Source organism: Vigna radiata, chromosome 11 (assembly GCF_000741045.1).
Source record: "Vigna radiata var. radiata cultivar VC1973A chromosome 11, Vradiata_ver6, whole genome shotgun sequence".
Lineage (NCBI taxonomy): Eukaryota > Viridiplantae > Streptophyta > Magnoliopsida > Fabales > Fabaceae > Vigna > Vigna radiata.
The window spans coordinates 2,281,180-2,302,081 of NC_028361.1; the positions used below are offsets into that span (position 1 = coordinate 2,281,180).

A 20,902-nucleotide genomic window follows, 5' to 3' on the forward strand; every position below is an offset into this window, starting at 1 on the left:
GATTATTATCCATAATATTTTAATTTTTTTAATTCTCATACCTTTAATATTGAATATTGAGTCTTTCTTTTTTAAATTCATGAGAAGTAAAAAAAAAATTATACGTAATATAATTAAAATAAAAATTGTATAATTTAGAGAGAGAGAGTAAAATTACAAAAAATTATGTATATATAAATTATATTATTTCTAAAATTTAATTTAAAGTTTTGGAGTGAGACTAAAATTTAATTAAAGTTTTGGAGTGGGGCTAAACTCACTTTAACCCTGACCCTAACCCACTTGAGAGGAGATTTTGGGGGTTAGAACTTTTTTCTGACCCTCTACTTAAAAAACTTCTTAAAATGAGACTTTTTGTAATAGTGAGTTGGAACTGACCCTTGAGTCATGGGTTAAATTGACACCTCTATCGTTACCATTGAATTCAAATAGTGCCAAAAAATCCCTCCAAAACCCAACACACGAAGATGAAAAAAACGAAAAAATAGTGTTATAATTGCACATTCGTGTGAGGAAAAAAATAAAAGCATGCCGTGTGGCCTCGTGTGGGGCGTGGAAAGTGAGCTGGATAAATAATCATTTATTACAACTTATTATTATTCAATAATAACCTAATTTATCAGCTTTTGTTATTGCCAACGTGCAACGCGAGGCAATCAAACACTGCATCTACTTGCTTTCCACTTTCTCAATTTTCCTCCAATTTCTATTCAAGTAAAAAAAAAAAAGTAATACCCTAAAAATTTACAATATTCAACTTTTGCATTTAATAATTTTTAAAATATTTAATAAGTAATATAATTTGAGTTAAACCATTTTTAGAATATTCAACTTATTTTGTTTAACCCGTATTTAGAGTTCAAATGCTTCAATTTGATTCCATTATTAATATAAGGCTAAACCTAAACCCGTTTAAGCTCGCCATAACCCTTAAACTTATAAAATATTAGCTCATTTATCTCGTGTTAGAGAAAGTATACTTAAATGGTCCGTTTACCAACCGTAATTGTTACAGCAAGATTTAATGTGCTAAGGAAAGCAATATGGTTAGACGTGTAAGGAACTAAAATAAATTAAAGAATAATAATATCTTGATATATTTTTTTACAACATTTTAATATCATTTATATACTGTTGTTTATGTTGATATTTAATTGATTTAGAAGTAATTTTAAACGTGACACGTAATGATGTTAAAATATTATAATAATATTAAAATGCTATAAAAAAATATTATTAAAGTATCGTTATCTTAAGTTAAAATACATGAAAAAAAAGCATATATGTACATGCGAATAATACCTAACGTAAAATTTGTCTGTCGGAAGACAGTTGCATGTGAAGGCAACAACTGGTTTGTGATGTAATTCAAAGTAAAGTCTCACATCGATACAATTATAATAAATCCTTCGTTACTTACGTTAAGATTGCAATTGCACGTGAAGAATATATATAAACGTAAATCTTATTTTACAAAAGAATTTGATAAAATTTTAAGTTTAAAATTTATTTTTTAATATCAGAATAATATGTTAGAGTTTATTTTAATTTGTTAAAAATTTCATTTTACTCGTTATCAAAAAATTGACTTATTTATTTGGAAAATCGAAAATCAGAGAAGTGAATTTTGTTTAATTTTGTGCCATCAATATTGCGTAATCACTCATCCAATACTCTAATGGAGTGTGAAAGACGACAATTTTTTCGACCAAATGCTACCGATATAAATGCAATATGCCAAAACAGATTTGATTTTACTTTGGTTTTACCTACTATTTCTTAATCCTATTCTGTTTGGAAAGGGAAAAAAATAGTTTGTTAAGTGATTAACTAATAAAAAAGGATAAGTAATTTATAAACAAGTTGAAAATAAATATATTTTAGATTAACTTATTTAGGATTTCATTTCCTTTTAAATAAAAATTAATTTTATTTCTTTTATTTTGAAAACAAAGTTTAAGAAACAAATATTAGCAAACATTGACCGTGAGAGCCAGAAGGATCCACCCATGACCGGCGAGGCAACGCACGTGATTTTTAAACTTTAAAGTTGTCAAGTCTTCATTTTTCTCTCTTATTTGACTTTTTAAATAAATACTATATAATTACTTTACGAAGATAAGAATGATTTTAAATATTATTGGAGTATTTTTTAAATAATCTATTTCTGGCAGTGGAGCTAGATTGATTTAAGGTAAAGTCTTAAAGACCGATGAATCATATTTATAGAAAAAATATAAATATTGAAGCCAAAACTCACTTATATTAATTTTGGTTGTATTACCTTAAATACAAAATAAAGATTTTTGAGAGAGAAATACACATACATCTAAATTAATCATTCAAAGGACGAGTCAAGCGGCAAAATTAACTATTTATGTAATTAAATAACCGAATAAAATCAGTCCAAAGGAAAATTAGATTAAAAAATAAGAAGTTTTGCAAAAAAAAAAAAAAATACTACTTCGTTAATCTTTAAAAAAAAATTCTTTTAACTTTTTTCTAACAAAAATAAAAGTAAAATAAAATATTTATCTCTTTCTTTCTTATTTCAAATATAATTTTATCATTATAAGTCAATAGTGCTGTATACATAGTTGAAACTTTGGTTTAAGGATTACTATTTGGTATACAATTCTATATTTGATTTAAACATGAAAAAGACATAGTGTTGTCTGTTTTTAATTTTTATTATTAAATTTTAAAAACATCGATAATAAATGACCAGCTAAGTTAAATAATTCATTAACATCTTAAATTCATATATTTGTATCCGACCATAAAGTATATAATTTATGTTTCACAATAATGAAATGTTATTCCACTCCAGCTCATAAGTACACTACTAATATAATTATTTTCCCAAATCTAAATCTGGTTTGTCATTCCGTTAAACAATTATTTTATTTATATAAATAAGGAAAGAAAAGGTGCATGGAAGACTACTGGGTAGTTTTTTTAGGATAATAATAATAAACATTAAAACAAGCATCATATTTCTGGTAATAAAAAAAATGATAATAAAATAAAATAAAGATGAATATAGATTTTACATGGTAAAAGAAAAAACAAAGTGTTATGTTCTGTGTTTGTCTGGGGTGTTCACTCACGCAATCTGCGTTTATTCACTGGGAGATGCATGAAAGAGGGGACCCTTGGGTACACCTCACCGCACCAGATCATTTGGGGTTGGTGGCTGTTTCCCTAACGATTTTTCTTTATATATATATATATATATATATATATATATGCTAAGTTTCCAACACTTCCCATGTGAGTGAGTCACTGCACAACTCACTACTTCCTTTCTCTCTCTTTCTTTGGGATTTTGTGTGCTTGGTTCCATTCGATCAAGAGAGCATTCATTTTTTTGATCGTTGGCATTTGGAAGCGGTGTGCAGAAAATGGCAAAGAACGTCGGGATTCTCGCCATTGACATCTACTTCCCTCCAGCATGCGTTCAGCAGGTCACTCCACCAACTTTCATTTTCTCTCTGTTTCCTTTTGCTTTCCTCGTTTCACTTTGCTTCTTTGTTGAACGTTTTCAAAAACAACCATGGAGGCTGTTCGATATGTCACGGGAATTTCGTTTTCCTTCTTGTGTTGCTGTCACTCGCTTAATTGGAGATTTTGGAAGAATAAAATTGTCTCTAGATGCTCAAGCCAACTGTAAAATTAAATAATAAGCCTGTGGAGTTTGGGAGTGAGATATCTTTTCAGCATGTACCTTATTTGAGTCATCTGGGGCTGGATCGCGTCGATATCGTTTTCTTAGGACCGCATAAAATCGATTTCCCAATCATTTTTTGTTGAAAGGGATGATGTAAGGTCTGAGATTTGTTCCCCATTTTCACTTTTTGTTAGATTATAGTTCTCGTGTGAAGGGAACTAGCCGGAAATCGATAGTGGGGAAAAAGCTGGACGAAATTGATTAGCCCGTCATTCTTTTTCTTTAAAAAACTATACCGTATTCTCAATGCTTCCGAAGCAATGCATGTTGAAATTTTTTATTTTTTTACTGTGTTTATTATCTCACTTTATAAAATTGAGGTTTCCTAGACTTTTTTTATTTCGAGATTTTTATTTTCTTCACATAACCACGTGTAGGAAGCATTGGAGACTCATGATGGTGCCAGCAAAGGGAAGTACACCATTGGGCTTGGCCAAGATTGCATGTCGTTCTGTACCGAAGTGGAAGATGTCATCTCAATGAGGTTTCTACTCTGATTTCAATAGTCTGTGTTTTTTGTTTGTGATAGTCTTATGATTTGCATTGTTTTTGGAGTTGTCATTGCTTGTAGTTAGTTTCCCTGTTTCTGGGTTGTCCTTGCCATTTATTGACTAGGATATCTTAATACGTCATATTTTGGAAATGCTTAAGTAAGTTTTACCACTTACAAGCTTTACCTAATGGTTTGGTGGACCCTTTTGGAGAACATATAAGTTGGTGATCTGGTTAATACCACCCATGATGAAGTTTTAGCTCTGTCAAAATTTTCCAGGATACGCTGAAATGAATAACCATGTTTAATGTTGAATAGGGGTATAGGACTCCAGTGCTGAAGATTTATCTTATACCTTAAAATTAATAAAATTCCTAATCTCACTTCTTCAAAACTAATATCGCATCTTCAGTTTGACAGTGGTTACTTCTCTTCTTGAGAAGTATGGAATTGATGCTAAACAAATTGGTCGCCTCGAAGTTGGAAGTGAGACTGTGATAGACAAAAGCAAATCCATCAAAACATTCCTTATGCAGATCTTTGAGGTATACTTTTCGTGTCTAACCTCATGGATCTTGGTAATGTGATTCTCCCTGTCACAGTAGATTGGCATGTTCATCTTCTAATTGTAGTTTAATTGCCTATTTACTTGCTGACAACTGTGCGTTTTTCATCCTAATAGTTACCAGTTACCATCTTCATAACGTTTTACTGTCTTATTGGAAAATTACATTGTTGATTATCTGAATGGATTTTTTCTGTCATATTATAATTTTCTTGATCTTTCATCCATTTCTCCTTTACTTTCCACTATAAATGAAAGTTCTTTATTTGTATGAAATGAACAGAAATGCGGAAATACTGACATTGAGGGTGTTGATTCAACTAATGCATGCTATGGGGGAACTGCCGCCCTGTTTAACTGTGTCAATTGGGTGGAGAGCAACTCATGGGATGGACGCTACGGACTTGTTGTCTGCACTGACAGTGCTGTAAGATAATTTTCTAATCATTCACATTGCATTTGCACTATATGCAGCAATGCAAACTTGGTTTGACTCTCTTATTTTCCAACAGAACAATACAAGTTCCTTATTCAAAGTCCCGAGTTCCTCATTCAAAGTCTTAAGATTATATGGTAGATTAATTTCAAGCTTGTTTCTAATGTTTCCCTTCTCAGGTCTATGCTGAAGGACCTGCTCGACCTACTGGAGGAGCTGCTGCTATTGCCATGCTAGTTGGTCCTGATGCTCCCATTTCTTTTGAAAGCAAATATAGAGGAAGTCATATGTCTCATGTTTATGATTTTTACAAGCCGAATCTTGCTAGTGAATATCCAGTGAGTTTTTTACTCCCTTTGACTTTTGGGATCATATGCTTTGAAGAACAACTTGGAACTATTTTCCAGACGGCTAAAATTATCCTTGCAAGTTGCTCTTTATTTTTGTTTTGATATGACATGAAGGATAGCATTTTGATTGTTCGTGTCCATTTTACTTTCACCCATAACCCACTGATGTTTCAGGATGCCAACTGCTATATATTCACATGCTTTTTTGCTGTAGGTTGTTGATGGAAAGCTTTCACAAACTTGTTACCTCATGGCTCTTGATTCTTGCTACAAGAGTTTCTGTCACAAGTAAGTCTTTATTGTTAATTTTAGTTCTTATGAATTTGTTTTATCAATATAAATATAAAATTGGATCCTTTAAATTGATTGGAAGTGTCAGCTCAAAAGAACCCAATAAAAATCTGAGTTTACTCCACATTCTGCTGGCTTGATGCAAATTGGGTCTGACCTGCCATGTCCTATTGACAATTTTTTGTGAACCAAATCACATTTTCAAAATCTTAAATGATGTAATAACGAGATTTGTGCATAACACCGAGGAAAAAAGATTCTTAAAAAACATTCTATGCTAGCAGCTTATCCTTATTATTGATTAAAATTTATTTTCCTAAAATCACAAGTGAGACTCATTAAATAGGAATATGTGTATTAACAATCATTGTGTTCAAAACATCAATAGTATAGTAACTGATCACTGAAGTACCTACCTAAATCTACTTTGCAGGTATGAGAAATTCGAGGGAAAACAATTTTCTCTTTCTGATGCGGCATACTTTGTTTTTCACTCACCATACAACAAGGTATGTTTTCTTCTGAAGCATCTATTGTTTAATCTCCCAACTCCACACGATGCATAATAATGCTCCCTATAACATGTTCTATGTAGTTCGGTATCTCCGATGTATCTTCTTAACTAATATGTACATTTGTTTTTCTTCAGTATATTTATTTGTATACTTCCTCTAATTCCACTTATTTCTGCAGCTTGTACAGAAGAGTTTTGCTCGGCTGTATTTTAATGACTTTTTGAGGAATGCCAGGTCCTCTTTATTTCTCCATCATCTAGAATATTTTTTATCAGTTAATGTGTGGTGTGGATGTTCTAAAATTGGTTATGATTGCAGCTCTGTGGATGAGAATGCCAAAGAAAAGCTGGGACCTTTTGCAAATTTATCTGGTGATGAGAGTTACCAAAGTCGGGATCTTGAAAAGGTCTAAGAACCTACCCCCTCGAAATCCATAATCTGTTGTTTCTCTTAGATATTTGATTAGTTTTCTTTTTCGACCTTGAGTTGTCAAACTAGCTGTAGGTTCACATATATAGAATTCTATTGAAAACGAAAAGCATTTAAACTTTTTTTTCTGATGTGCAATATTGTTGATTTGCAGGCATCCCAGCAAGTTGCGAAGCCTCTGTATGACGAGAAGGTACAGCCAACAACCTTGATTCCAAAGCAAGTCGGCAACATGTACACTGCGTCACTCTATGCAGCATTTGCATCCCTTATTCACAACAAACATAGCACATTGGTGAATGTCCTGACCACTACAGCAAATAAAGTTCGTCCCAAAATTGTTTTGAGCTTTCTAATGAATATTTTCATTTTTCAATTGTCAGGCTGGTAAGAGGGTGATATTATTCTCATACGGAAGTGGCTTAACTTCCACAATATTTTCTTTGCAATTGCGAGATATTCAACATCCATTTAGCTTGTCAAACATCGCTAGAGTGATGGATGTCGATGGAAAATTGAAGTCAAGACACGAGGTAATCATCTACAAAAGTCTAATAAAATATGGACTAATTCCTCATTTGCTCTTCTGGTTTAATATTGAATGGAAGATGGGCATGCCAAAAACATAAGAACGTGTTTGTTGTAACAAACATATGATTGACAACTGACGAATTTTTCAGCGGACAGAGATACTGTTTGGCCTCCTATCAAGAGGTCTTGTTAGAATGAATAGAAATATTGCAGCAGATTATTAGACCAGCGATGAGCTGTTACTTTTGATTACTATCCAAATAGAATGACGGCTGGACATTTAAGAGAATAATCGGTAAACAGGAGGGGAACAAATAGCGGAGAGTAGTACCAGTTTTGAAAATGTTTGGGGAATTATGCCCTTGAATTTAACTGAATCAAGCCTGCATATATTGGTTCTAAGAAATTTTCTATTTCCTATTTCCTTACTGACATTTTAGAAACTTCAAAACTAGATATTTCGTTCTCTAAAGTATCTTAGAACTTGAAGATTAATACTATAGAAGTCAACCTGTGGTAAATGATTGAGAAGCCGATCAGTCCCTTTGTTAAGATTATTTTTGTAAAGTTTGTTAAGACGGTGAAAGCAAAATCCTGTGTTTAATAGTCTTTTGACGAGTGTTTTTCTGATGCAGTTTCCACCGGAGAAGTTTGTTGAAACCCTGAAGGTAATGGAGCATAGGTATGGCGCTAAGGAATTTGTGACAAGCAAGGACAGTAGCCTTTTATCTCCGGGCACATTCTATCTCACTGAAGTTGACTCCATGTATCGGAGATTTTATTCAGAGAAAACTAAAGAAAGCCGTTCTACTCCCGCCGTGAACGGTGTGATTTCTAATGGTGTGATCGCTAATGGCCACTAATGTTGAAAATGTACAATGAAGAAGGGTATTGTTATTTGTGGTTCTGATCCTAGGTAATCATTTATGGGTGCTGAGTGTTTTTGGTTATAATATTTTATGCTACTAGATGTATTCACTCAAGTCTAAATTTTATTTTATTTTTGGTATTTTTTCTTTTTTTCATTTTATGAATGAGAATCAGTTGAATAAGAATAAATTGTAATAACTTTGTTTATTTTATTAGGTAAGATGAATTATCATTTAAAAATTAAATTTGTATAGATATTTGTTCCCTCCTTCCATGTGCTAAAAGCCATATAAGTCTTAACCAAAACAAAAAAACACTTTATGTGGGTTAAATAGGTGGGTAAGCGACTCTATTGGCTCACACATACTTGTATTTATAGAAAGAAAACACAAGCTGTTTATTTACTTAACAATTAATTGATTCAACGACAGACAAATACATCTTAATTAAGAGTTTACTCATCGTCTAATTTTGAAAGCATGGAAAAAAAATTATATATACTAGTGGAAATATATATTATTTTTTATTACAGATCATTATTTTAATTTTTAAAAGTAGTTAAATTTAAAAGAATAAAATAATAAGGTAATTAGTTTAGTTTAAAATCATATAAATTTTGATTAAAATCATTTAAAAGATAAAATTAGTAAGGCAATTATTTTAGTTTAAAAATTAAAATTAGAAAAATACTTAAATTAACATGACTCAAAAAATAAAAGAATAAAATGATTATTTTAATTTTAAAAAAAATAATTATTTAAAGAAAACATTTTAAAAAGAAACTATGCACAGTAACAAGAGAATCTATAATCATATAGATGATATTTACTTTTTCCAGTTGTCTTTTTGGGATGACAGAATAAAGTTATTCTAGTTTCTTACCGGTTCTCGAATCTATCTATACTAATTTTCGTAATTTTTTAGCTGTTTGTAAACATTATATCATCATATTTTTATAGATCATATTTTTGCTTCACTATAAATTTGAATCATCACTTGAAAAGCAAAAACCATTATATCAACACAAGTACAATCTTACATTAACATATATATAAAAAAAAGATTTATAAGACAACCTTAAACCCTAAATAAGCCATTGAGAGCAAACTATAATAACTGAGAGCAGGTTATATTATAAGTACAGACCTTTATACTCTTTATTTCGTCTTTTGAAAAGAATAGAAACCTTTGAATAAGGCAGTAAATTGTACTATAACATTCACGGAGTTTTACAAGAGACAGAAAAGATTGATCAGATGGTAAGATTTTCTCTGAGTACTGTGAAAGTGCCACTTATGTTCCCACCAACATCTGGGAATGTTTCACAGCCAGAAAGAGGCTTCACATTACCCTTTGAATCAACTTCAAGCGGATATTTTAGTAAATGACTTTTCATCTCAGTTACATCATCTGCTGCATACTGTCTCCAGTTACTCTCACTCAATGACCTTATGCGTCTCACACACTCAAGCCTCTCTGGCTCCTCAAAACATTCTTCCACACTTCCTATATGTTCGCTCCATAGTGACATTCTATAACCATGCACCTGATATCATAAACCCAAAACAAAACACATACTTCTTTCTCAGTATTCCACCATCTGTCACAGTATCATGTTAAAAATCTTATTTTATAAACTAATTTTGTAAGGTTAATGTCTTGATTATTATAGCTACAACCTACAATTTTTTCTTTCCAAACTTTTGTCATGAAAAGTACTTGTAAAAGTTTATCAATCTTGCCTGTCCACGAGGTCTAGATTGCTTCTTTGCCCAAGTGTGATTAGGCTGATATGCTCCCATTGCTATTTCTGTATCTCTGGTGCCTTCCATGGATCTCTGGTTGATGTTTGCAGACCCCAGTAACACATATTCATCATCCACTATCATCCCTTTTGAATGAACATAAATCATGAATCTTCTGTTCTTTTTAGTGAGTGCCTAGTTTACATACCAGTGTGGAAACAGGAAGGAGAAACTTGTTTAGGAGGCAATGAGACATGCAGAAAAGGAGAAATCATAAGGTTTATTTAAGGTAAAAGTGAAACCTGTGGTATGTTTTCTCCGGTAGTTTTTGTAACATTTGAAACATTTTGGTTGTCAGGGATCTCACGATTACCAAGGCAAAAGAAATTCAAGTAGTCCTGTGGTTCATACTGATTGTCAAGCCCAGTCTCCTGTAAGGCCTTGTAAACCGTTTCATACATCATTTGCATTGTTTTGAACTGCAAACAAATCAACATGAGAATGTGTACAAAGGCACAACTGAACCCATAATAACACTATGTTTTCCTTCATTTATGAGCATTTTCAGCAGTGCAAAATGTATAGTTGTGCTTCGAAGAATTAAGATCATTTGGCAATATAAAGCACAGGAAAATCAGCAATTTCTTCTCGCTTGAGAGCAGTTTTTTTACACCAAATCTTCCTAATCCATTTTCATGATCTAGCCAATAAAGGTTTTAATAATGGTTTGTATTATATAGTACTGTTTTTAGAGAAAAATATAAAGGAAGCCTACCTGCCAAAAGAGAATCCGCTGAGTAGCTGTACTTTTAGGTACTCCTTCAGGCCACATAGGAATGACAATATACACGGAGAATCTCTCATGCTGTTTGATTTTACTGGCTATTTTTAATGCAATTTCCATTGGAATTAAGTTGTTTGCACCTGTGTTGAAAATGAGAAAAACCATCACGTATGCCTGTCGTAACATTGGAATATTAGGAGGAACTGGCAAAAAAATCACATTTTCTAAACAGGAACCCCAATGATGAATTAGAACTCCATGCAAAGAACTAGTATTAGGATGCATAGATTTAATTATATGAGGGAGAATAATTATTCTGAATGATCATCTTTTTCATTTGCTCCGTCACCTTATACTAATATCTACCGATCCTACACCATGACAAAACAATTTAGAATACTCTACCAACATCCACTTATATTAATAGAAATAGCCTCACAAGTTTGCCAATGACACCAGTAAATAAAAAATTAAACTCTTAACATAAAAAAAATGTGATAATAGAGGGCATTTGAGATGAAAATAGCCATGGCATTCTTGGTAGCAGTTACCAGTAGGTAATTTCAGTGACAAGATCTTTGATCTTCAATACTCACCAAGGTCTTTGTAAGAATCCCAGTTATACGATGAGCCAAGAAAGTATTGATTCTCAATATAGATGAACTTTTGGGCCGATCGAATTGCCTTGACATAAGCAGAATGTATGCTCATGTCTATCATTACATTCTTCCCACAAACCAAGTTCTGTTCAATGAAGTAAACGGAATTAGCATTTTTCCTTCACAAAAAATAAAGGTAAAAATTCGGAAGGAAATCACTCACCCTTCTTATAGCATCTTGTGATTCCTTTGGAAATCCTTTCACAGAATTGGAATCAATTGATCGGAAGATCTTCTCAATCAGAACAATGCAAAAGATAATCAGACACTAATTTGAACAATTTTCCCAGAGGGAATGTAAATTCTGTTAGAAATAGGAGCAGGAATCATTCATCTATTTCCAACACAATCGATGATATACCTGAGTATGCCAAGTCTCCTGGTTTTCTTCATTTAGGCAAGGAACATTACCAATGCCAACAATGTCAGCGATTCTATCAATTTTAAGTAGTGAATCATCATGCGAACTTTTCATCTTTCGTAATCTATGCATTTTTAAAGCCCTCAACCAACGCTCCTCGAAATTGGTGAGGATGTCGTATGCTGCTGGCCCATCAACTTGGGAATGCAAATCATGCCATGGTTGTCTTGGACAATCAGTGACAGGCCCCTGTTTATCGTTATACAAATAAATTAATTACAGCATAGATTACAGCATAATGATTATGAATCTTGAAATTGATTTACCTCAAAGTTAGGATTATGATAGTCATCTTTGTGTGTTGTCTGCAAAGTTCTAAAGAGGGAATGGTCTGGGCTATCATATCGACCCACACATAAATCAAGACCTCCGATGAAAGCTTTTATCTTTCTTTTATTGTGACCTGCATCAGCGTCTACAATGACTGTCTTCTGGTGATGGGTATAGATTGTTCCGGCTTCCTAACAATTAAGTATAAAGCAAAAATGAACTCTTCTTTAAATTCAATCGCAATATACTAGAAAGGTCACCGCTGAGAATTCAAGTTTCCAATCTAACTTTTATGACAGAAGATGTACATAAAAAGTATAAACCAGAAAGTAATACAATGTTAGTATTTCTGATACCTGCGTTTTGAGAAAGCTGTGTCCCTTTCCACCAGCTCGTGGGCAAAGAAGCACCTGTACCGAAGAATGCTTGAAAAACTGGCGAGTGTCCTCATCGTGAGTGTTCATAAGTCCAACCTGAATATCTTACAAAGTCAGATACTATCTGATTCAAAAGTAATAAAATGAATATTTCCAAAAACAATCATTTGAAGTTGATTACCGTTTTATGTCCAAGCAAGCTTCCAGAAGTGGGATCATCCCATACAAGGAGCAGCACTCTGACACCTTCCTGTGATTTAGCTTTGAGAAGGTCACCTAAAGTGTAAGCCTTTCCATCACCCATATCCCGAATGAGACTAACATTGTAGTACACGGACCACCCAACAATATAAACCAATCGACGAGCCTGATTTATTGCATCAAAGATGTCGTGCCAACAATTTTCATGCTTATAATTCACATCCCCATCCACCTTCAAACTGGGAAGGCACCCTTCACGAACATGAGCATCTTGATAAAGTGTAACTTTTCCACCTTTTCTAAGGGGAAAGTATGTGTCAGGGACCCCTTCGTAATGAGGACCAGCACCTACTCCATGGCTATAAAGAGCCACCTTTTCAACAGGGGTGTACTGAATGGATAAACTCAACTTTGCTCCACCCTTACATGGTTTTCCATTAGTACTAAGGAGAGGGAAAAATCCCTCAACTCTTGTGCCACTACATAACTGTTCCACTGGAATTCCCACTGCTCCAATTATCTGAGAACCCACAATATCACTGTCTTTTACAACGAAGTGGACTTCAGAAGCTAGATGTGCAACGGGGACGTAGAAACGCTGCGTCCAAACGGGGTTCTCATTGTTCCTGAGGACAAAAGTTCTGGCAATCACAGCACCCGCTACAGACACCGTAACATAGGGATCACTGGTTCCAGTTTTGGACATGATGCCTTCGACTTTGCCGCCAAGCTTTCGGGACAGCATGGAAACCATTTCTCCCGTTTTCTTGTGAAGAATGTCCATGTTAGGAAGGTTTTTGGCCTCGTTGACCCATATTTCCAAGTTGCCATGTAAGAGCAGAATCCTTAAGGAAGTTCCAGTGGTTGGAAACGGAATAGTTTGCTGAGCCTGTCCATGGTGGGAAGCTCCAAAAGACGGAGTTTCACCATAAACCAAATGAGCCATGTTGTGTAAGAACTAAAGTGAGTCGTTTTGTGAGAGACTTTGCTAAAGAACGATGATTTGGTGATGGATCCGAGAAATGAAATGTGGGGGGTGAGAATTTTAACTCATAATGAGGGAGAAGACTGGATTTGAAAATGCCGTTGACCCTACTGAGAGTGTCTCAATTTTGACTTGGTTAAGGATTATAAGAATGAAATGAACAGACTGTTAATAATATTTTATACGTAACAAGTGGAAAAGGAATACATTAACTTAAGTTGAAGTTGTATGGTGAAGGGGTCAGACACTAGCTGCAGCCGCCAGAATAGTGGTGGTGGCTATTGAATAGCTGACATAAAGAATACAAAAATGATCGCAGGTGAAAATGAACAATGAATTTAATCAGTCACAGATTCGGGAACATGTATGCGATCTTAATTGAATTTGTATATTCAATGAAAGTTTTCAAACTATTGATCAGTATCAGTTTCTTAACAATAAAAGATATTACATCACGTGAAATGCAGAAAATACGAATTTGCACAAATGTTAAGTTTAACTTAGACCCGCCATTTTTATTTTACAAGTAAAGCTATTTCTGGAGAAAAAAACGGATCTTTGTTATTCCTTACAGAAGAAACTATTACAAAAAGACCAAATGATGATTTTAACCAATTGAGACCCAGTTCGTACACGACAACATTGAACGGTAGACTTTTCATAAAACCCATCAGTTCCTATGAATGGTCTGTCTGTGGTGTAAAAGTCACTCAAGAAAAAAACAAATTTCGTGGATATTTCACGCTCATTAGAGAGGGAAAAACAATTAGGAGTTTGTTTAGAAATTTCAAATTCCAATATTCAGCATCACTCAAAAAGTTATAATTGTAAAGTAAATTCTAAACTTAAAAACTATAAAGTTATACCGAAGATTTTTAAATTTAAATTTCTTATTTTTAACTGTAACTATATAAAGTGACTTTTAGTTAAGTTAAAATCCTCACAACTTAGATCATAGGTTATCTTCATGAAAAAGTGTTTGTAAATTAGTTTTTGTCATTTGCCAGAGTTATAACAGTATTCGATTTGATGTTTATATTTGACACCGTATTAATATTATGTTTTAGTTTTTACGTAAAATAATTTACACTTGATTTGGTCTTCATAAAAAAAAATGTAAGTTTGAGTCTTTCCTTAATTAATAACTTTTCATTTCAGTTCTTAAAATAGGGACTAATTCATAAATATTGATTATTTAATCTATAATTTAAACCCTTTTTTTCATTTAAAGGCAACTAAATCAACGTCAACTTACATACTTCGTTTTCAAGGTTGAAAGTTAAATAAATAAAACCAATAGCGTTCTTTGTCCAATTTGACGAGTTCAAATACATGACCATTTTATAAACAAATCATTATAGTTTTTTTTATTCACGAATTATTAAATAAATGTGTATAAACTATAGCCTGTGCTTAGCTGATGTGAACTAACTACTGTAACTTCGTTACTCATTAACATGCTTTTTTTTTTCACTGATTTCTACCATAGATGACAATTATTGTAAGAATAAATATCAACACTGTAATGTGAAGAAAGCAATTAATCTTATTCCTCTTTTTGATAAAATAAGAGTGGTATAAAAGATCAAATATGTAGGATCAAAGAACGTATATAATTTGTAAAGAACCGCGAAAATCTTCCAATGATGTGTGTAGTGACAGTAATAACTCTGTCGTCGGTCAGAAAAGTAGCAAACAATTTACAAAGATCGTTAAAAGAGAGGCATAACCACACCTAAAACAGAAGTTTTCATACGTTAAATTCCACAAATTTACTTGCAGCCTTTTTTTTTTTTTTTTCCAGCTATCTTACATTACAGTAACCCATCTACTATCTTGTGCATCTGATCGGAATCCTTAGGGAGACTAGACTCTATCAGAAATAAGCATATATATATATATATAGTAAGTCCTTATATAAGTTGTGTTGCTAGCTGTGCCACATAGTTGGGACAAAATATGTCTACCTCTTGCGCTTGGATTTCAAAGAGGTAACCGATTGAGAATTGCTGTGCCAGTTGCGTTTCCTTTGATTGATGAACCAATTATTAATTTGCTTCAGCTGCAACCCTGTCTCCTCCACAAGTTTTGCCTTGTCATCTTCCTGAAACAAAGCAAAATCAATGCGTCAGAGCTCATTATTGTATCATTGATAAATGTCACAAATAGCAGAATCCTAGTAGCAATGTTGGGGTATGACATATATGAACTCTTTCTTAGCAAAGAAACAACGTTGTGGACGCATGCATAAGTTGATACTAGAATTGGTTTCAAGGAACATGATAAGAAGGTGTTCACTTACAGTAGGATAAGGCCACTTTGCATGTTGCTGCCACCAATTCTTTAACACAGAAGTTGTGTCACCTGGTAATTTCCCAGCTCTACGTTTCCTTAATATTTCCTCCCTGACATCTTCAATTCTTGACTTGAAACCCTGCAGAAAGTAAAACTGGTTGGTGATTCAAACTTACTGAAAATATTAAACCACATGTAAAGTGCAAGAACAGGTAGCATTGAGTACAAGAATGACCTGCTTCAGCTCAATCTTTAGTTCCTGACGAACTCTCTCCATCAGTGACCTTTCAGATTCTGTAGGAAGTAAGGGACCAAATCCCATCATGTCATGCCCTTCAGCGCTGGATTGATCCAAAGAAAAATCCATCTGTAAGTCATCTTCATCATCTGACATTGTTGCACCAGTTCCTTCTCCCAGACTCACTCCTGAAATATGACTTAATTTTGAGAATGTAACGACAAAAACAACTAGAGAAATATATTTTCACACATCACAGAACGTAATGGATAAATACATGGAAAAGAGGGTAGTCAAAACATAGTATGGTTGATAAAACTCTTGTTGAATACTCCATCTTGTGATCATCTCTTGTACATAGAAATTACACTTAAGAAAGGAAATTTGTTTTGGATGGATTTGATGTGTTAGAGCAGAAGATGCATGGCATAAATTTTGGGTGATTTGAAATTGAAAGTGCAGATAGAAGGGCCCCTTTGGTTTGTCAGTGGAACAATGACGGGTCTGAATAGTGCCAAAATGTTTGACACATCTTAATCATACATAAAAGCATACAATAAAGTTAGTTGCCGATAACATCAATAATGGACTAATCATCTATTTTTAATCATAATTCAGGGATGACATTGACCAGGCGAAATTGAAGTTAATTATTTTATCTTAAAGTGAGTTATACTTTGAAGATATCCCACTTAATACGCCATATGTGCAGTCATATCATCCATAATTATCAGCTGCACGTTAGTTGGATATCAAAATAACCATAAAAATTCCTCATATCTCCTTAAACCTGAAAATTTCCCCAAATCCTTCATGTATCTAATAACATGTTTTAAATAAAATATTCAAAATATTGCAAAGCTACTAATTAGTTACTACTAATTCAAAATAAGGTAGGCTCTTATCAGGTTTACGAAATCTAATACTGATGATCTATAATATTTTGTGTTTTGATGTTGTATATCTAAATCCAACAACACTTTCATGTTGTTATTTTTTTCATTTTTGAACTGTCATGAAATAAATCAGTTCAGCAAATGTAGCAGTTCAATGTTCAAAACTAAACTAACAAATTTTTACTATAGACCCTTAGCTTTTCTAATTTGCTGGACCTGAAAATTTCAATTCAATCCAACTAATTTTGCCCACTCCTACTCTTGGCAATACTTAATGCGCTCTATTCAATTCAAGTGATTATTATGTAGTTTTTCCAACTCAACTAAACTAACCACTGATACACCCTGGTACAATTAATTCATACAAATATTTCCAAAGAAACAAAATCCTAAAAAAATAAAGACTTAATGTAATATAATTGGAGTAAAATTGATTTCCTAACATATAAAAATTACAAGAGCAAAACAACTATTAAACAATCACTACTAAATAGATAAAAGAGGCTTTTTAAAATCATGGTATTTGATATATTAGTAACAATAAATTTCACATTTTTTTTATTCAAAAAATTTAAATTGTCTCAAAGGGTTTCATATAGAGTGATCTAAGAATACAAGTTAAAAATTAATATGATGAAAATGTTATTACAAACTGTCAAATATATTGCTAATATTTTTCTACAAAAATATATTTCAATTCTTTATTTTAGCAGTCTTCTAAAGCATGTATTATATGAAATGTTCAATTGGTTAATTATTTACATTAGCTCTACATATATTGTTCCAAAGCTATCACAAGTAACAAGATTTTTTTAAAAAATATTGTTTGTAAAATAATGGTTTTTTCCATAAATTAATTAACAAAAAAAAGTAACGTTTCTCATTTAACTAATTAATAAGTTAATACGTATAAATTAATTTTAACCATAAGAACTTAGTGTTTAATTATAATAACCAGACCCTAAATAGTTCCCACTGTTAATGCAACTAACTGAATAGTGGATTGTAATAACAAGGCCGCAAAAACAAAATGACACATTCAAATATCAAATATTAAATATAGATCAACCCTTTGGTTAATCCTTTAATCAACCTTCAGATTAACACACATTTATAGTACGAAAAATATAAATACAGAAACTTTTATTCTGAATAAATAATATATTGTGATTGAATTTATTTTATAGTATCATATAACTACAATTCATAAACTTCGATCGTATATATTGAATTATTTTATAGAGTAAATGTTGTGATATAAAGCTTGGTATGTAATTTTCAGCTTGGGGTGCGTTTGCTTATGCATTATAGACACAGGCCAGGCTGGTTAGAATGCAGCATGCAGTTCCATGGAAACATGTTCAATAACATAGGATCCTTTTATTTTGTCTATTACTTTTATATCATTTCTTCATCTTTTTTATTCTCTGAATATCTTTTCTCCACCTATCTCAAACCCTTATACATAAGATGGCGACATATTTGTAAGGATAATCAACTTAATGTTTTTCTGTAGTACATCAACTTGTGAATTCTTCTCTCTTTTCCCTTCCTATTCAGCAATATATTATGTGTGAACTATCAGTACTGAAACATGATGCAGATTGACAAGAAAGTCATCAAACGAACTAGGAAGGCTCCAAAATCTCTCATTTCTACTGTTTAAAATCATTCCAATGTTTAAAACAAGCTAATTAATTTGTCTCATTTCCCGTCCCCCACACTTCCATACTTGATTTAATCAAATGCTTACAAACATAAATATACAAAGTAAAATAGTAAAACAAAATGGTGTAAGAAATCTTACTGAAAATTGCATTAAAGGGATAAATATATATATATATATATATATATAGGAGATCCTTTCTGGAAGAAAATAATTGGGTCACGGCATTATAAGTTGTTGGCAGTGACATAGTGGGGGAAGAGGGTCTACCATTCCTCACCAAACTAACTAACTCTTCTCATTGCCATTTGTGTACACTCCACCAGATAACATTTCTAGACCCTACCATCCCATTCCTTAGTCTAATTAACTCCACAACAAAACCTTTTACAAAAGAAAATCAAATATGTATACCATTATTATGTACCTTCTTTCCTTTCTGCTAAATCGCGTAAATCACAAGAAACAGAAAATGCTTTCACACGCTCAGAAAATTAATTTTACTTGCCGCCATTAATTCACTCCTCACAAAAAATGGCAACATCATACGTCGTTTTTTTATCAATATGGATGATAAAAAGAAAATAGAGAGTTTACTGGTAAATAAATACCTGTGAGAGCTTGTAAGGTATTTTCGATATCGCGGCAGGCCATGACAGCCTCAACGGCGTGGACTCTGACATGTTGCTGAAGCTGTTCTTTGAAAGTACACAAAACTATCAAATACTGTGCCTGCGGTGGTAACGGCAAACAAGAGGGATCCATGAAATTGTGTTTGTGAGAAAGAAAATAACAATATTGTTTGTTGGGTTTATTTACCAGGAAGTTGTCGAGTTCTTGGCGGTCATTGGGGGAGAGAGAGTGGGTATGGTGAGAGACATAAGATCGTAGAAGATGGTGAGAGTGAGCTAGCTGAGCATCGATGAGAGGAAGTTGGTCGATGGGAGTGGCCACACGGAGGCATGCGACGTGTGCAGCCAGGAGCTGCTCGTACAGCGGATGTGTGGCTATCTCCGCCTTCAGTTGACGGTGGTGATCGCCGGAGACCTCGCCGCTTAACCCGCCCATCATTCCCAGGCTTGGTTCTTGCATTTTCTCAATTTTTAGAGAGAAAGAGAAGCGCGATGGATGGATTGATAAAGGCAGAGCAGAATAATATAGGGCAGGCAGAGGAGAAGAAGAAAGAAAGAAAATTTAAAAAAAAAAAAAAAAAAAAAGAGCGAGGTTGAGGACCACCCTATTCGGTATTAGGCTGTGTGTAAAATTGTAAATGATGATTTTCAGAGAGAGAGAGAAGCAGAGCGCACAGAGTTGTATCGTTTTCGGTGTATATAGGGATCTGAGACACAACTTTCTGCAGGACCTCTGATAAAAACAAAGATTTTACATACACAGAGAAAGAGGGTGAAGCAAAGGCATTAAACACGGTTGATTTGTGCGCTGTGCCTTGTGTTGTGTGTTTGTGTGTGAGAAAGATTGAAGTTTTGTTTTTTTATTTAAGAGAGAGAGAGAGAATAGAAAGAGGAAGGGAGACAGAGAAAAGAGTAAGCTGCGGAATCATTACTATGAAAGGGGATGGAAGCGAGGTCAGAAAAAGAAGATAAAGCTGCTTCTGTCACCTGACACCTTCATTTCTTTTTCCTCTTTTTTTTTTTTTTTTTTATCTCGAACAGTAATGGATTTTTAAGACTAAGGTACTTTGATTTGATTGGTGACGATGGTTTGGGTTTATCACACCTATCACCACCAAAGTAAAGAGAGATAACAAACAGACAAAACAATTAGCTACTTCAAACACTCTGCTAAAACTCTGTTTAAATATCTCAAACACTTATCATTTTCATCATGCTTTTCACTTCCAAATCTTTTTACTTTATTCAAATACATTCAATCATTCAATACAAGAACAAAAAAAAAAAAAAAAAAGAGAATGAAGTAAGCCTGTGGAAGTATTGCCTCATGCATGTACGAAACTTGTAGGACACTTTGATAACAAACGTGGCAAGGACTTTTATACCAATCCACATGCTTTCTTGCTTCTTCAATGTTAGATGTCAAAGTTAACATAATTTCTAAAACATTAATAAACATATATTTTTCCTTATGTCTCCTTATAAACGGTTCTCCCTCGTATAAAGTAATTTTGCCTCAACAA

The 20,902-nt window shown here is 33.2% G+C and overlaps 3 protein-coding genes across 3 annotated transcripts; 1 reads left to right on the forward strand and 2 right to left on the reverse strand.

The window, feature by feature from the left end:
- The first annotated feature begins 3,250 nt into the window (after positions 1-3,250).
- Positions 3,251-8,422, forward strand: LOC106777968 (hydroxymethylglutaryl-CoA synthase). Its single transcript, XM_014665814.2, has 12 exons — positions 3,251-3,467; positions 4,108-4,214; positions 4,636-4,768; positions 5,072-5,215; positions 5,404-5,562; positions 5,789-5,862; positions 6,299-6,374; positions 6,559-6,614; positions 6,699-6,786; positions 6,964-7,104; positions 7,193-7,342; positions 7,976-8,422. The coding sequence occupies exons 1-12, from the start codon at positions 3,405-3,407 to the stop codon at positions 8,201-8,203; spliced, it is 1,419 nt and encodes a 472-aa protein (XP_014521300.1). The 5' UTR covers positions 3,251-3,404; the 3' UTR covers positions 8,204-8,422.
- Positions 8,423-9,263: 841 nt separating this feature from the next.
- LOC106777915 (phospholipase D beta 1) lies at positions 9,264-14,055 on the reverse strand. The gene is made up of 10 exons (XM_014665736.2): positions 12,648-14,055; positions 12,446-12,562; positions 12,086-12,280; positions 11,760-12,008; positions 11,562-11,630; positions 11,336-11,483; positions 10,731-10,879; positions 10,258-10,434; positions 9,953-10,150; positions 9,264-9,756 (listed from the first exon to the last, which is right to left on the reverse strand). The coding sequence occupies exons 1-10, from the start codon at positions 13,611-13,613 to the stop codon at positions 9,463-9,465; spliced, it is 2,562 nt and encodes an 853-aa protein (XP_014521222.1). The 5' UTR covers positions 13,614-14,055; the 3' UTR covers positions 9,264-9,462.
- A 1,189-nt stretch (positions 14,056-15,244) lies between these two features.
- On the reverse strand, positions 15,245-20,325 carry LOC106777892 (homeobox protein HD1). Its single transcript, XM_014665709.2, has 5 exons — positions 19,567-20,325; positions 19,359-19,479; positions 16,183-16,373; positions 15,955-16,086; positions 15,245-15,756 (listed from the first exon to the last, which is right to left on the reverse strand). Exons 1-5 carry the CDS (start codon positions 19,837-19,839, stop codon positions 15,616-15,618), a joined length of 858 nt encoding a protein of 285 aa, XP_014521195.1. The 5' UTR covers positions 19,840-20,325; the 3' UTR covers positions 15,245-15,615.
- Between the last annotated feature and the right edge of the window lie 577 nt (positions 20,326-20,902).